This window comes from Abramis brama, assembly GCF_963993115.1.
Source record: "Abramis brama genome assembly, chromosome: 6".
NCBI lineage: Eukaryota > Metazoa > Chordata > Actinopteri > Cypriniformes > Leuciscidae > Abramis > Abramis brama.
Genome location: NC_139968.1, coordinates 19,152,752 through 19,170,467, shown reverse-complemented (window position 1 = coordinate 19,170,467; position 17,716 = coordinate 19,152,752). Strand labels below are relative to the sequence as shown.

The following is a 17,716-nucleotide window of genomic DNA, read 5'->3' as shown; positions in this document are numbered from 1 at the left end:
TGTCCACCCCTGACTATAGGACGTTTTCATTTAAACGGAAATGTAACTCTTAATGAACAAGGTCCAAACAGTTTGTTCTCACTTCCATCACTTTATCAACTACATGTATATAACTATTAAAATTATATTTATCATAGTTGGAACTATTTAAAAGCTGCTACTGATCCTGTAGTGGCATGTAACCTATTTCAGCACTTGACTAGTCAAGTCAAGTCACCTTCATTTATATAGCGCTTTTAACAATATAGATTGTTTCAAAGCAGCTTAACAGTGATAATAGGAAATTAAAGTAATATAGAATGTTTTGGCTTTACAGCAGCTCTAGAATACAGTTATTGTCCAGCTAAAGTTAGTTTTGATTGATTCACTTCCGTCGTATATCAAATAATTGCTTATAATTGCATTTCCATATAATAATTGTTACTAGTAAAATAACAAATTAAATAGACTAGTTGTCACATAATTGACTCCATTGAATATTTCTCAGGGAAAGTGTTTTTGTTGTTGTTGTTGTTGTTGTTGTTGTTGTTGAAAATCTGCATTTCTTAAAGTCTTAACCAATAAAAAAACATTAAAGTCCCACTGAAGTGCCTTGAAACGCGCAGCATTATTCAATGTGTTGACATTATTTCCACTGAAGCAGGAAAATGGGGCGGGACATATCGAACAGCTCCTCCTCTTTTTTAAAACAGCCAATGGCGTTTTGTTTGTATCACTGCTCAGCCAGGGCTGTTGAGCTTTGTAAAGCCGCAGTTTCCTCTAATCTCCTCCATATCACTTTAAAGGGGTCATATGACGGGTCTAAAATGAACATTATTTTGTGTATTTGGTTTAATGCAATGTGTTTAGGTTAAAAAAAGTAATTATTTTACACATATCTTACATTATTGTTGCTCCTCTATGCCCCGCCTTTCTGAGATGCGGTGATTTTTACAAAGCTCATCGTTCTGAAAAGCGCAAAGTGCTCTGATTGGCCAGAAATCCAGTGCATTGTGATTGGCCCGAAAACCTTAAGCGTGTGACGGAAATGTCCCGCCCCTTACCATATTTGGAACATCAGCTCCCCAGGTGATAATGTCAGTACTACCTTATCAATTCGAGCCTGAATCTGATCTGAAAAATGCAGATGACCAAGCTGATCGATCAACTTTTCCAGCGCGACTGTACTTGAACGTTTTAGATTGGTAAGGTTTTATTTCATTGGGGACATAATTAATGATTCGTGCCGCGCTACAGGGGGAGAACACTATGTAAACATAAAACCATGTCTGCATTTGTGATTGTACAAACGACATACAAGCGTTACTTTATACTGCTCAAAACTCGTGTTTGAACCATAGACTGTAAAAAAAGATGGACGACGCCCCTTCGCTCTCTTCCATTGGCGAGAACTGAAGCCGCCAGAGTCCCGATATGGCGCTGACATATTGGAACTTGAGTCTGCGCAGTAGCGATCTCGGGACCAGACCTGCGCAGTAGTGAGCAGGAAGTAAAGCCGCGAAATCAACGCTCCGCCCTCACTCTCGCAGAATGCATTCTCCCTGAGTGCACTTTTTAAAAAATTGATTGCAGTACGACAAGAGGCTTGTTAAAATAAAGTAAATACAATCTCCTCAGTCCTCCGAAGATCCCGAAAAAAATGTCTGTTGGTGCTTCAGTGACTACTTTGCTCAGAGAACCTGTCAATCACAGCTGTCAATCATGACGTTACATCACGTAACTAACTAAAAACCAACTTATTTTTGAAACAGACACTTGAACTTACATCAGCGTGATAAAAACGACAGCAAATGAAAGAAACCACCTTTGGAAAAAGATATTTGAAGTGTAATTTAATTGTTTAGTTGGTCTCACGTCCCGTTGAATAACACGGGGAGGCGGGGCTTATAACCTATACTAGGACCAGTCACCGGGGGGGGCGATCGAGACGTTTTGGCTTCACTTTTCAGGGCTTGTGCGGCACGCTTGGTTCCCTGTCTCTCTCTTGAAACCAACACAGAAGTGAATTCAACGGCAATTCATCGACTGGCCACTTGAGGCTGGATGCAGAAGTGAGTCAAATCTGTATCTCCCCCATGTTAAAATACCCAACTTTACAGCAGAAAAAAACACGTTTACAGCCTGGTGCAAAAAGTGGCTTTGGTCTAAATAGCTTATTTTGCCCTTCATGACAACTGTGAGGGGGGTGAATTTTTTTATAACTCACCCGTTTAAATTATATTAAGCCTTAAATTTCTGCATAATTAAGGGTGTCCACTTTTGAGTGACAGGTGGATTCCCGCTGCTGTGGTCATTAGTCATCATTAGCTGTTTGTCTGCTGTTTGTTAGCCGTCACGTTACCTCAGCTAATTGTCTGACTGTAAAAATAATAAATTCGGGAGTGACGCGCTACCAAGATGGCGACGGTCGGCCACGCCCACTTTATGCTTCAAAAACGGTCTTCAGAAACCTACGGGTGACGTCATGAACACTACGTCCATATTTTTTTTACAGTCTATGGTTTGAACAGTCAGTAGCAAATTCTTAAAACATGAAAACATATTTACAGGCCTGTGTCTGTGAGTCAGAAGCGCCAGACTATACTTGCAAAGATGGAATTTCCCCACTTATTAGAGTCAGCCTTTGTGCACAGCCGGCCTTGTAGCTACTCTCCCAGGTTCTGGAAACAGTCCTCTGAAAAATGCGCAGCACACAGTCGAATAATTTGGTTGTACTGTTCTGGAACAGTGTTGTAAATAAAGCTTAACCACTGTTTTCTAATTGTGTCCTCTTTTGGAAGGCCAAACAAGGTAGTTTGGCTTTCGCAACGAAAAACACAGCGTCTCCACAACATGGAGTTTTGAATGCTTATATCTTCTAAATGCAAATTTTGTCATTGTTTTGGAGCACACTTGCTTATAGATAATAGTAAGGCTAACATATTCATACTAAAAGCACAAAACACAATTTTAATTTCATGTGGACTTTAATGCTATTGTATGCTATGAGAAATAGCGACCACTTGTGATCGGATCACTGAAAACGCAGGAAACAGGGCCTGCCATAACACAGCTTATAATACTTTTCTGCTACATTTATACAGTACAATAAAATAAAACATAAATAGCCCTTTTAAACTACAGTAAACCATTGTTCTGATCAGCAGAAAACGTAATTAATAAATAGTGACAAACAAATGTGACAATCAGTCCCAATATACTTTAGCTATAACTTCCCTGTGTGACATCTAGCCCCATTCTCACCAATTAATCTAATAAATGAACACAAACAGATTCTAAACATTATGGAAACAACTACTTTAAGTTGAAAACTAGTGTCAGTCACTTTAAATGTCAGGGCACATTCCAATGACTGATTCCTATCTGCTCTGCATGACTGAAACATATCCAGCATATTATGCATTAAAGTCAGACTTTCGGGAAGTTCATCTATTTGTCTTTAGTGAACGAACATGACGCAATTGACAGAAAACTGCATTTGGAAAAACTCCTTGAATGTGTCACAGCCATTGTTTATTTCAAGGAAGATTTCGCCATCTACGCCGTAGGTTTTATGAAGTAAGGTGAGTGATTCGCCTCTGTTTTCTCAGTTTAAATTGTGATATTTGTATATAAGCATATTTGGGGGGAGCGGGTTTACATTTTACCTCCCGCTCAAAGCGTTCTGTTATCAAACTCCACACAATGTTTCCTTTTCCAGCTCCCTGCATACTAGTGCAAGAAAACCAGACTGTCCGGATTTGCATTTAATGAAGGAATTACTTTTTGGCAGTTAAATTTGGCTCAGGGAACCAGACTGGGACCAAATGGTCGGATTTGGGCGAAAAAATGTTCTTGCCGGTGCTAGTAAATTTTGTTAGAGAACCGTGCACGTTGCCCAACTGATAAGAGAATATGAATATAATATGAAACAGAACTCATTTCTGAGAGACTGTTTCCCGGCGCTGTCTGAGAGACACGCACACGTGAAGCTCGCTGCTCAATGAGCGAGTGTGTCCTGACTTACTTGTGCCCCTTGTCTGATTGGCCTTGAACAGCTAAATACACACTCGTAGGTGTCAAAATGCCTGTCTTTGCAAGTATCCTAGTAAATACATTCATTTATGTCTTAAGTGAATGTAAACACACAAGTTGAGAAAGGAAACGCATGTGTAACCGTATATTGGATCCGGGAAGCTCTTAAAATGACAACAGCCTAATATTCCTGCTGTCTGTCATTCATGTTAAAGGGGTCATGAACTGCATTGTTTTATTGTTTCATAATGTTTCCTGGGGTGCGCTTATAATGTATGATTATGATTTTTACTTCAAAAATTGTCATAATTTAGAAATAAAAGGCATTTTTCCTAGCCTGATTTTAGTTTAAATAACAGATTATTTACACCCTACTAAGAGAAACAATGTGAAGTTGAATGTTTAGTCACTGGTTTGATTTACTGACAGGACAAAGAACATCTGACTGTAGTTACATGAATCATTACATCAGAAATCACTGGTCACAAATCAGGCATTAGAATGAACAGGGTTACTAACATGTGGCAATACTGTCGAGTCCATATCGTAAAAGCCTGCAAAGCCTGCGCCGAGTTTGTGGACTGATTTACCAAAGAATCCAGTGAAAAGTACCGAACACGAATAAATAATGTTCAACTGAGACACCTGAGACACCCTGTGCTCTTCTCTCTTCCTCATCTCACTAACGCCAGTGGGCGGGGGCTAAGTTGATTTTCTTGCAGAGGCGGTCTTTCACTACCTTATTACGTCATAAAGAGGCACATTCCAGGACGAGGCATTCGCTGGGCCTGGTAACAATAAAAGCTGATTTTGGACTAACAAGGATGTTTTCAGTTCTGAAACTTTCAGGATATTATTATAATATGATGACCAAAAACCTAAAGGAAATTTTTATTCCTCAGTTCATGACCCCTTTAATCGGCCCTGTTTACACGAGAACGCTCGCGGGTGAAAACGTAAAAATATTTTATCAGATGTGCCTTTCGTTTAGACGGCGACGCCGTTTTCGGGGCTTAAAAACGCAAAAAAGTGAAACCACCCTCCAGAGTGGAAATCTTAAAAACGCTCCACCGTCGCGTTTCCGTCTAAATGGTAAAAACGCAAAAGTTTGCTAGACAGTGAAGGCACCGATCAGTGCTTCACATTGCCACCTAGCCGCCTGGAGTGCATACTACATTGAATTTCACACACTTTTGCGTCACCGTATGCACGCAGATTTCCCCCCGATAACGCTCGTCTAAACGCAGAATAAAAAGTGATCACTTTTGCGTTTTCTCTTCAGATCGTTTCCGTGTAAACGTAGCCTTTATTATCTCTGTGGGGAAATTTTTGTTGCTCGAGTTTCAACATGCGTACACACAAAGAACCAACAATGTACATAACTATAAAAACATAAAAGAAAAATATATAGTTTTAGTTTTTGTGTGGAGGTTTAGTTTTTGTTATACATTTGATTACTTTATACAATTTAGGTAGCATTTCTTATTCTTATTTAGTTTTTCAGGTCTATTTTAGTTGTCTTTGTTCTATTGTTGTTGTTTTTGTCCTATTGCTTGTAATTAGTTTATTTGTTCTTATTTTATCACTGACTGTTTACATGTCTTCAGTAAATATAAAACCCTTATTTAAAGCAAAAATGACTATATTGTGACATATTGTAATCGTGAAATAAAATTATTCATATTGTGATATAAGATTTTTGTCATATCGCCCACCCCTGCAAACATATATGGCTGAATTTAACCAATATTTACAATTGCCAGCATTTACTACAATTCCAATTGTAGCGTTTACTACAGTTGACCGAGTGGATCAGGTGGTCTGAGCTGATGCAACTAAGCAGAGGCGGGGACTATTTGCATATTCATTGATCCCCGTTTACTAAATGAAGCAAGGGTGTAGAATTCCTTTCAAACTATTTTAAGGTGTGAAGAAATTTTCACAGGAAGAAATGTTTAATATGTCGTTTGGATTATCAAACATGAGTTTAAGGGAAAAAATGATTGACTGCAGGGGCAGTTTATTTTAAAAGTGAATAAATAAATAAATAAATACATCAGAGACATTATCAGCCGAACAGGTAAACTAAACTCATCTACTCACTAGTCCACTTTCATAGCCTCATTGTGTTTATAATCACGCTCTTGCTAACTACTATAACTCGAACTTTCAGGAAAATATTTTTAAACAAAGACTGAAAGAGTTGTCTGAAGCTTAGTGATGGTGGCATTGAAGTCATGTGACCGTAGTGTAGTTTGTTTAGCTTTTTACTTCTGCCGATTATTTTTCAGCTTCAAAATTCATAAAGGTTGTATTCATTTGAGAAGATTATGTGATTTTTATTTTTTTTTGCTATGCCTGGCTTTATTTGTTGTCTATAGAAGAACTTTCACATTTGCATTCCAGTAAGCTATATTTTATTAGAAACAACCTGAATGTTGATTTTGAGTGTAACATTGTTTTCATACATCAATTAAACGAGTAATTCATATCAAGTCAATTCATTTTCAGACAAAAACTGGCCAGAAAATATTATTTCTTCAATAACAAAAAAGTTCCAGATGAAGTCAAGGCTTTGCGTGTCACCTGGCAACGCTAAAACCTGTGTGGATAAGCATAAATGAGTAGAACCTCATGCTCAAAGCATTCTGTAATCAATCTCCACTTCGGGTTTTCCTTTTCCAGCTCCCTGTACATTATTGCGAGAAACTCAACTGTCTGAATTTGCATTTAATGAAGGACTTACTTTTTGGCTTTTATACGTGTAGCAGTAATACAATACAAATCTCCTACACTGTGTTAAAAATAAATGCTGAATATTGATGTTTTTTGTAGTTATTGTATTTCTGAAGGAGAAATGGGGGATTACTACTACTGTGGATGTTGCATCTGTTGCTTGTCTAAAAAAAAGAGGAACGCCATTGCCAAAAATAAGGAAATCGACCTCATCCTGGCGGAGCAGAGGAAAAGTGAACATAGAGAACTCAAATTGCTTTTATTGGGTGAGATTATTCTGTCAGTCCTTTATCAGAAATGTCAATCTCATAAATGTGAAGTGATCATGTGTGCTTATTTTTGCTTTCTAACAACAAGATATATTCCTCCCATAGGGACAAGAAGTGAAACATTTTGAAATATTTACTTTTTTTGGTCTCTAAAATTGAAGGTAAACTTAGGGCAACAATGCAGATAAATACAATTTTATGTTTGTTACATCATCTTTTGAAGGGACCGGTGCTCCCGACCGGTTCTTGTATCATCAGACTCAGCTAACGATTCAGTTTGTCCGGCACCCTCTCATGTGCAGCGCTGTTTGTTACACATCTTTGTTCCGAATTGTGCTACCGTGTGTGCGGTCGTCACTTCCTACTGGCGAAGGTTGCGATCGAGCCGTTCCTCCAGCCAAAATGAGGATAGGCTTCTATAAGTGAGACCTGTTCTTCATTGTACTCAAACTATAGTGAGTTAGACCATCAGGGATCTGTGTGCTTGATTCGGGCCCTTTTTCAAGCCTCCGTTCAAGTAACTACACAGTATGCATTACTAATGCTCATCCCTATGAATGGTCAGCAGCGTGGGAACTGAAGGACGTGTACTTCAGATATCCACTCCTCCTCCACCATCCACCGGGCCATCCTGTGTCTTACGGTGAGGGGTCGAAGTATCAGTATAAGTCCCTCCCTTCGGGGACTACATAGCCAGTTGGGTATTCAGGTCAACTGGAGAAGAGTAACTCGTCTACGGACTGAGGAGCTTTTTTCCAGTACAGAGGTGGACTTGGTTTACACGTTTCTCAACTGGAATGTGTCCAGTCGGTGCTTAGAGGTAAGAAAGGGTCCCACTGAATAAACTTCAGAGGCTCCTGGGGCATACGTGAGACGCAGTCGCATGTAAATGGTTTCCTCCATATGATGACCACTTCAGCACTGACTTCATGACCAAGTCCCTAGGTGGCCGCTCCGTGTGTTAACAACACCTGGTATGCTGCCAAACTCAAAGCAGTGTTCAGACCTTTTGTTTCTCTGGGCTAATCGCTCCTAGAACAGAAGTGTCTACAAAACACTAGCTCAGGGGCCATGTATAACGGGCATGCTGTAAGGAGGGCTTGGGCATATCTCACGCTGCATTGGCATTCAATTGCCTTGAGTTGTTAGCAGTTTCCTTGCTTGATGCCACTGCTCAGCGAGATGCACTGCCCAGTACAGCGACCGTTGCTCATCAAGTACTGTGACCGTTGGTCACAACTCGCCCGCCACCTCCTCCTATGGAGTCAGAAGCTTCTGAGGTTGCTTCTTCCACTACAAATTCTGGCCTGCTCAATCGTGTAGCCCATGTGGCCTCACGACAGCCTGTTGCCAAAGAGAGTGGAGACTCCATCCCCAGGCATTCCAGCTGTCCGGGATATCTTCGGGGCCGCACAGTTACATCTGTTGCCGCTCTGATCTTGTCCCCTTGCCAGTTGCTTACTCCCTTAAACACTGAGACACTGGCTTACAGCTGATGCTGGGGCCTACGCAAAATGCATTAATTCCCCAGTGAGCGCTCTTGCACATCACTGTGTTAAGTCAGGTAAGAAAGAGCAGGTTGTTTTAGTTGCCCCATAATGGCCCAACTAGGACCTCGTTCCCTAGACAGCCTTCCTGACTCATTCCTCTGAGACTTCTCAGGGATGGGGCACCCTTGGGACCCGCACCGAACCGGAGAAATCCAGGTTCCGTTGCTGTGGTTCAGCTATCTACCTCTGAAAGAATGTAGATACTATTACTTCTGCGAGAGCTCCCTCTAAAGAATGAAGCTTACTTACGATCTGAGGAAGAACCTGTTCGTTGTTGGTGTTCTTCTCATGAGAGGACCCCCGAGAGTGTTCGATCACTTCTGTGCTTCCTTCCTTCAGAAGATGGGGCGGAGCGTGGCAGTTCCGCTCCACCCTCAAAATGATGTTGCCCTTAAAGCACATCAGGATGCGGTTGAGATATAGGAAGTACGACTTGATCGTCAGGTTCCTGAGCGGTGCAAGGAGTTGAAATTTTCCTTGCGCCCCCTCTATACCTTCTTGGGAACTATCTCCAGTGCTACTGCACGCTGACCCCGGATTTCCACCAACTGCGGAACGGCTGCGGATCGGCTCTGTTGCGTGTCGGCTCCATGCTGCGTAGTCCTTCAATACCCACCAGGTCCGGATGTGTTGCGGAACGGCTGCGGCCATGACTGACAGTTGAAGTCACAAGGACCCACGAGATCTCGCGAAAATAGAAGCTCTGCGTATCTGCTCCAGAGGGCTGCGGATCGCCGGAGTCAGAACGGAATACACACATTGACTTTAATGGAAACCTATTGACTCTGCCGCCGTTCCGGAGCGGATCTGCAGCCGTTCGCAGTTGGTGGAAATTAGGGGTGATACCTCCCCTGAGCATTACAGGTAGTTGAGTTAAACACCTGATTTTAAAGAAACAGTTCTCCTGCTTGCTTGCTTGCTCTATCAAGAAGTATAGGGGACCTGCACACATTTTCGGTCAACAAATCGTGCCTGGGTTCGGGCCAGCTAACTGTCACTAATGTGAGACCCCAGCCTTGATATGTGCCCAAGGTTCCTACCTCTCCCTTAAAACGGAACCAGGTGGTGAGCCTGCAAGCGCTGCCCCAAAGGAGGCAGACCCAGCCCTGACTTTCTCTGTTCCTCCCGCCTTGCGGTTATTCAGGACAGAATTCAAAGTCACAGGACCTCTCCAGCTCTCGTCTGTTTTGGAAACCAGCAAAAAGGAAGGCGGTTTCCATGCAGAGGTTGACCCACTAAAAGATTAGTGTTGCCATCATCTTGGTGAAATTGCCCACCTGGGTAGTGAGCTCCTCCAAAAAGAGAGTGTAGCTCCTTCCTGGGCGTTGACACAAGTGCCTCGCTGACAGATTAAGAGCTGTGGACTGGAAGACACCAGCACATTCGCTAAGAAATTAGCCTATGTGAGCTGGTTGCTTCCGTGGGCTCCCTTCACACAAAGCCAGCTTCACTTTAGCCCGGTTTGTATTGTCGGATTGATGCGCCATTCTACTCCTTTGGACTGGATAAGTGCGCCTTTTTGTTCCAGTTGAGTTCCCTTTTCGAACCCTGTTGAGTTCCTCCTCACCCCCGTTGGTGTTCGACGTGGTGGAGCATCCGATGCTAGACCTATCACTTGTTTGCTTGTGTAACTTGTGTTAGGTGGGGTCCATATGTTGTGATCCCTACAGCGATCCCATATGTGTATTTTTCCACACTTCCGTGTCTTCCCTTGGCAGAGCCTGCTTTACCGTCACTGACCGGATGTGTCTCCCCCGTTATAGGCTGGAGCCATCTATCGACATGTCGACTACGTCTCCGTTCCCTCCTTCAGGGAACGAGGGTTACATACATAACCGAGACGTTTCATACAGCTCAATGAAGAGCTTTCTGAAAAGACAATTCAATTAATACACAATTAAGACATCAATTATTCTTATACAGAACAGATTGCATAATGGCAAATGACTATTTTTAGAGCAGTGTAAAGTTATGTAATCCACTACAAAGCGCATTTATTTTCAGATGTCCAGTTAGCAGGTTTTCAGTGCTGAAGCACTTGATTTTTTTGCTTTAATTTAGGCACGAGAGAAAGTGGAAAGACAACGTTTACGAAGCAGATGAGGATTGTGTTTGGCAAGGACTTCTCAATTGATGAGAGGCGTAGCTATTCTAAACTGGTTTTCCAGAATATCTTCCAAGCAATGAGTGCAATGACAAAAGCCATGAGCACGCTAAAGATTCCCTACTCCAACCCACAGAACGAGGTGACCAAGAGACTAAGTGTGTTTCTGTTGAGCCCAGAGATTTATGAGGGCCATTTTATATCAACTATCATATTGGTGGTGGGATTGGTGAGATTTTATATATATATATATATGTGTGTGTGTGTGTGTGTGTGTGTCATATTGATGTTTATTAATAATAATCTAATAATAATCTAATTATAATTATTATAAGAAATATTAAATAATTATTACATTATTTGTACATATACGCTAACAAAAAAAAAAAAATCTGCATGCTTGCACTAATTTAATAAATATTAAATGTTGTACTGTAATGTTTTTGCAGTCTCATGAGTTCTGTGATATCTGTAGATTTATGCCCAGCGGTTCCAGGATCAGGGCATACATCAGATAACGCAGCTGCAGAGAAGTTACGTAGAGGCTATTCGTCACCTATGGAAAGACCCAGGCTTTATGATCTGCTACGAACGGCGCAGAGAGTATCAGCTACTAGACTCCACTAAGTAGTAAGTGTGTTCAAGACAATTCCTATCCATTCCTGTCTTTAACTGACTTCCTGCATGTGTCTTCTCCTTTCCTGATGCTACTAAATGAATGTTATGCAAGTTAGTTAAAGGGCACCTATTATGCCCCTTTTTACAAGATGTAATATTGGTCTTGGGTGTCCCCAGAATGTATTTGTGAAGTTTCAGCACAAAATACCCCACAGTTAATTTATTATAACCATTTGAAAATGTCATTTTTGGGGTCTGTTTTAAAAAGAGCTGTTTTGGTGTGTACCACCTTAAATGTAAATGAGCTGCATATCCCCGCCCTGCTGGACCCAGATGATGAAGAGATTCCGGCAGAAGAAACACGAAAGTACAGAGCCCGGAAAGTCACCTGTGGGAGAAAAAAAAACAACCCGTGGCGACGGTTTTGCAATCCGTCCGCTCAGTTTATAAACCGTACTCACGAATTCTCAAACTGTTCCCGCGGTTTAACAAATCGTGCCCACGGATTAATAAACCGTACCCACGAGTTTCTAATCCGCGCTTTCAGATTTGTAAACCGTGCCTCCAGTTTTTGCAATCTGTACCCACAAATTCATAAACCGTGCCCACGCTTTCGCAATCCGTTCCCATGGGTTTGTAATCTGTACTCACGGATTTGTGGCTCACTCTCATTTTAGAAGAACACGTTGTTAACAAATCTTATTGTATATTGTTTTATTGAATTAAGTGGAATACATCAAACCCGTGGGAACGGATTGCGAAAGTGTGGGCACGGTTTATGAATTTGTGGGTACAGATTGCAAAAACTGAAGGCACGGTTTACAAATCTGAGAGCGCGGATTAGAAACTCGTGGGTACGGTTTATTAATCCGTGGGCACGATTTGTTAAACCGAGGGAACAGTTTGAGAATTCGTGAGTACGGTTTATAAACTGAGCGGATGGATTGCAAAACCGTCGCCACGGATTTATTTTATTTTTTTCCTACAGGTGACTTCCCGGGCTCCGTACGAATGAGAATGGACCAAGACGTCTCGGAATGGTTATTTGAAACATTTATGTACTTACAAAGTTTTAATCGCGTCCCCTTTGCAATTATGGATGTGCAACACACACACACACACACAAATTGTGATAACGTTCGTGCAATTTTTTAAACTACACACACACAAATACTGTGATAACGTTTGCTAAGTACAAACAAAATTATATTTATGCGAGGGGTGCTGTTGCGTCATGTTGACATTACTTGTCGTACAGGTGCTAATGTGGCAAATGTGAGAAGATGGCTAACGTTATACAGAACCAGAAAACAAATGCTGCAGGGAGATAGACGTTTATATACTTTCTATGGAGATAGAGCAGGTATTAATTTATTTAAATTTGTAATTGCTGCAAAAAATGATATGTAACATAAAACTGTCTGACGTTGTTTGTTGAAACATCCTATGACGACGACAATAAATAGCTTTAGACGCATTTGTTGTTGAACTGGCTGACATCGATTGAAATGACTATTTGCTCAAAAATCATAAAATACACTTACTCCTTCTGGAGGTGACGTTGGATCGCGAACAGTAGGCAACGATCCACACTTGAGGATTAACTTTGACCCTCGTTCACTAAACAGTCAGTCAGAAAATGATTCTCGTATTTAGGAAGTTTAAGTGGCGCCTTTTCTTCATAAATAAAATCCATCCGCTGTGTTTTCAGTGGCTCTGATGTCAGTGAAGACTACTATGTCCATTCTTACATCCCACAACAGAACACCTACATTTCTTAGGAGACATTACCGGCTGTTGTTGAAACAATGGCGGTGGTGTACAGATCACCGAGGGCGAGGTAACCACAGTGTCAATCAAACCACGTCGGTGGGGCTTGCGCAATTCTACGTCACATTGCACCGAATCTTAGAACAGCTCGTTCTGAGACAGTGCTTATGATTTATTGAGATTGTAAAAAAACCACTGGGTGGATTTTTATCATTCTAGGGTGGTTTTGCTCACACACTGCCAACACACATTTATGTTCAAACACCATGTAAAAGTGAATTTTGCATAATAAGCAAATAATGCCTTCATAAGCAATTCTACGCCACACATGGTTTTCAGTCAAAGTGATATTTGTTATTGCATTATTTTCACATCTTTTATTGATAATAATAACGAATATGTTTTTAAAGCTTTATTGAACACTTGGACCGCATCACAGCCGAAGACTTTATCCCTACAAATCAAGACATTCTACGTGTCCAATGTCCCACCAACGGCATCGCAGAGGAGCATGTTAATTTGCAGACGATCAATCTGAGGTACGCCAATGACCAACCAAGCTGCTGGAATTTAAAAGGACAGTTCACCCAAATACTGCCATTATTTTTTTTACTCAAAATCAAATGTTAGAAGAAATCCAGTGAAGCCACTATGTGTTTCAGAAGACGACAGGTGCAGGGCACCAAAATACTCATCCAAAACCTCTATATAAACTGAATCAATAATAAATTATATAAGTGTTGCCTCGCTTATTTTCACATCACCTTATGTAAACCTCGCTCTAGCCCAAGATGATCAATCCACTTCAGCTATGTGTATTTAAGTCTGCATCAGGTCAGTAAATAGTTGGCATGTCTGTTCTTCCTATGTGGACTAGCATATCAAATTAAGCAATAAATAAGTATAAATACTTAAGTTTAAATTTGCTAATGTGAATAGCCTTTATATACAGTGGTGCACACAACTTTTTTGGCCTGGTTCTCAAGGAAGCTGAAGATGCTGCTTGGTACTTTACGCGGCACACTTATCCTACAAGCTGTCGTCATCACTTTCCTCCTGACTGCTCTCCTCACTATAATACTATCTGTTTACTTTAGAAATTAAATACAGGTTCATCTTTGTTAAAGCTGTATTTTTTTATTTTATTAACATTAATGGCACAGACATCAGCAGGAATATTATGCTGCTGTCACTTTAAGACCGAATGCATGGACCAAATATACTGGCACGCATCTGGTTTCGTTCTTAACTGTTCACTTATGACATAACCGAGAGAATACTTGACAAGACCGGTATTTTGACATCATTTTGTGTGTATGTGTCTGTTCAAGCACAAGTAAACGCGAAAGAGGAATCAATTCAGTGTTTGATCGCTGTCTGAAATGCACCACTCTCTCTCTCTCTCTGTATGCGCGCGAGTCCCAATCTTCCCCTCTTCTTTCGAGTTTAAAATTGTTTGAATGTGTAAACTGGCAAGACAAAACACATCCAAATGATAAAATGGTACTCTATGATGATTAAACGTAACGGTTAATCCACAAATGACATGCGTGGCCGAACGGTTGGGCCTGGTCCGAACGAATCACTGATCAACTGCCATCCATTGCACCCCTAATAATCAATGAACACACTTATCATCATGATTGCTATCTTACCAGAAAAATCCTACTCCAGTAAGCAGTGGCGGACTGGGACAATAATTCAGGCCGGGAATTTGACTCCACTGCCAGGCCACCTCTGCTGCTGCAGTCACCACCACCCTATTCATGTAATCTACTGGACTGATAAACTTGTAGGCTAACCCTATTAATGTAACAGGTAGACTACCAGATGCAATATAAATGAATAAAAAAATAACCCTTAAAAACTCACTAGGAATACACCATTTATACTACCAAACCAATGACAAATAGAAAATTGGCTTTTTAAAAGAGATAATAAGAGACACATTCACATGTTGAAATATTTACATTTTATGTATTTTCAGTGCTCAAAAGGGGTGGGCGATATGGCAAAAATATAATATCACAATTTTTTTCAGAAAAATCACGATTCACGATTTTATCACGATTCTTTTTTTAATGTTGGTTTTACTATTTTGTGACTGAGCATTACAGCCAAACTAATGTCCATATTTTAAAAACAAAGCCTTAGGTAACAAAATATAAAATAAAAAAGAATAGCAGACAGGGGCGAAGATATTTTTTTGTCATTTTCTTTGTTATTAAATATTAAGATCAAAGATACACATTACTCATACACAACTTAATATACAAATTAAATAAACATTTGCTTTATGTTTTCAGCTACAGTAGGTGTATTTAACAGTAGCATTGAAGAAAGTAATTAAAATAACAAAAATAACAAATATGAAAATAAAACAAAACATAGACTTCACTGTATAAATTATACATTGATACTTATTAAAGCTACTATTAAAAATTATCAGTCAGGAGCAGTGAGTGATTTTCTCTTTGCATTTTGTTGTTTTTTAACATTAAAGGGATAGTTCTCCTAAAAATGCTATTTGTCATAAGTTACTCTCTCAAGTTGTTTTAAACTCGAATAAGTTTCTTTCTTTTGTTGAAAATAAAAGTTATTTGGAAGAATGTGGGTAACCAAACAGTTGATGTACCCCAGTGACTTCCATAGTATATTTTTCTCCTATGGAAGTCAATGGGGACCAGCTACTGTTTGGATAGCCACATTCTTCAAAATATTAATATTAGAAAAATATTAGAAAATATTAAAAGGAAATTAATACAGGTTTGGAATAACATTAGAGTGCGTAAATAATGAGAGAATTTTTATTTTGGGGTGAACTATCCCTTTAAGGAGAAGCGGCATCGTGTTTACTATTACTACTGTCTCTTTAAGAGTTGCGCGCGACGCGTCTATTATACACGCATTTGACAAGCAGATTTTCTCTACATTTTCTCAAGTTTGCGTTCACTTTAGACATAACCGACTTTGTTTATGTAAACCTTGTGTGTATTTGACAGTATTAGCACAATAAGACTCAAAGGATAACTTTGTCCAGTATCCAGGCGCTGGTAGACAGGCTTTTAGTGCATGTGAACTTCACATGTACGCGCTGAGAAACGCACACGTTAGAACAGCGCATCAGCACGCGAATTAAATGTTTAACCGACAAGGCATTAAAGCACATGCAAATTATGAACTTTTGTAAACTGCAGTGTCCCGTTCCGCAGCGTGTACGTCGCGTTGTTCAGGATGTTGGGACAGAGGCGCCAGAACAACAACTGATAGAATGCACCACGATTCTACGATATTTCTTCAAAAGCAGATCATGGAGACATTTTAATCGTCCACGATCAAAAATCGTCATATCGCACACCCCAATGCCAAATTATTATAAATATAATGTAAATGTAATCTTGACCGACCTGTTCCCTTACTGGCGAACATGGCTGGGATTTTGCAGCAGCTTGCTGCGTCTGCATTCGTAGTTGCACACCAGCCTATCACATGCCAGGCTGATGGTCTGCACAGCGGCAGCCGGCAGGCCAGAACGACCGTCAGGCCACCGGGAAATGTCCCGGTGCTCCCGATGGCCAGTCCGCCCCTGCCAGTAAGTAAACATGTCCCTGTCCCCAAAAATGTTGGAACTCAAAAGCGCTTCCTTCCACATTTTCTGCTGCTCATCGTTTATTTTTACCATGCATGCGCATCTGTGCACCCCCGATTATATACTATTATATATATAGTTCTGTTGTGTTTGTTTTATGTTTGTTCTGAGAATAGAAATGACTTTCTTTTCCTCATCGGAATTCCTCCACAACTTGTAACATTCTAAAACAGTATTCGGAGACAATAAATACTACATTAAGATAGCATTCTATGCATGCCTATCAATCAACATTAGAGCGCCACCCTCATAAACTAGGACTAAGACCCAGAATCTGCCCCTACCTAAATTTACGGTCAGGAGCCGCTACTGGAAGACGTTATGAAACATGACAGAAATAAAGGAACAACTTATAGGGACAAATCCAGGTCTGGTATGAATGAACCACAGCAGATCAAATAATAAAGCGGATGATGAGATGTCTAAACTTGATTTCTGGTCTGTCTGTCTTTTCAGGATTGTAGAAGTCAGTCAGAGGGGAGAGAGAAGGAAGTGGATCCATTGCTTTGAGAATGTGACGTCACTCATATTTCTAGCCTCCCTCTGCGAGTACGACCAACTTCTGGAGGAGAATAACCAGACTGTATGTTTTTGTCTCTCTCCTTCCCCAAGGAAAGTTAGTTTACAGCAGCCATGTATTTCCAAAGCTTCCGGGAATCTATTTCAGCCACACTCACATTTAAATAACATTTCAAATCAGCAACAAAATTTAACGTGAACTATCCCAAAGATTTTGTTTCTTATGGTCAAATAGCAGGTGCTTCTGTGGTCTCCCAGCGATTTACATTATGCACAGTTTAGCATTATGTGATTCATTTACAAAACAAAACAATGGCTTTATCTCCCAAAAAAATGTTTTGTCTTGCATTATGTTGTGAAATTGGACAATGTCCATTCATTCACTGCTAATTATTTTTTGTGAATTGGAATGTGTGCAAAGGTTTGTGGGTGTTTGGAGGATGTGATGGATATACTTGATGCATCCTTCAAAATAGGCCAAATTAAG

General features: G+C 40.4%; 1 protein-coding gene across 1 annotated transcript in view; it reads left to right on the top strand.

The window, feature by feature from the left end:
• Window positions 1-3,465: 3,465 nt before the first annotated feature.
• The window catches only part of LOC311085863 (guanine nucleotide-binding protein subunit alpha-14-like), a 28,318-nt gene continuing 14,067 nt past the window's right edge, over window positions 3,466-17,716 (top strand). Inside the window, exons 1-6 of the mRNA XM_084118480.1 lie at window positions 3,466-3,563; window positions 6,850-7,016; window positions 10,631-10,815; window positions 11,149-11,303; window positions 13,472-13,600; window positions 17,167-17,293. Coding sequence (XP_083974606.1) covers window positions 3,496-3,563; window positions 6,850-7,016; window positions 10,631-10,815; window positions 11,149-11,303; window positions 13,472-13,600; window positions 17,167-17,293 — 831 coding nt within the window. The 5' untranslated portion in view covers window positions 3,466-3,495. The remainder of the gene's footprint in view (window positions 3,564-6,849; window positions 7,017-10,630; window positions 10,816-11,148; window positions 11,304-13,471; window positions 13,601-17,166; window positions 17,294-17,716) is intronic.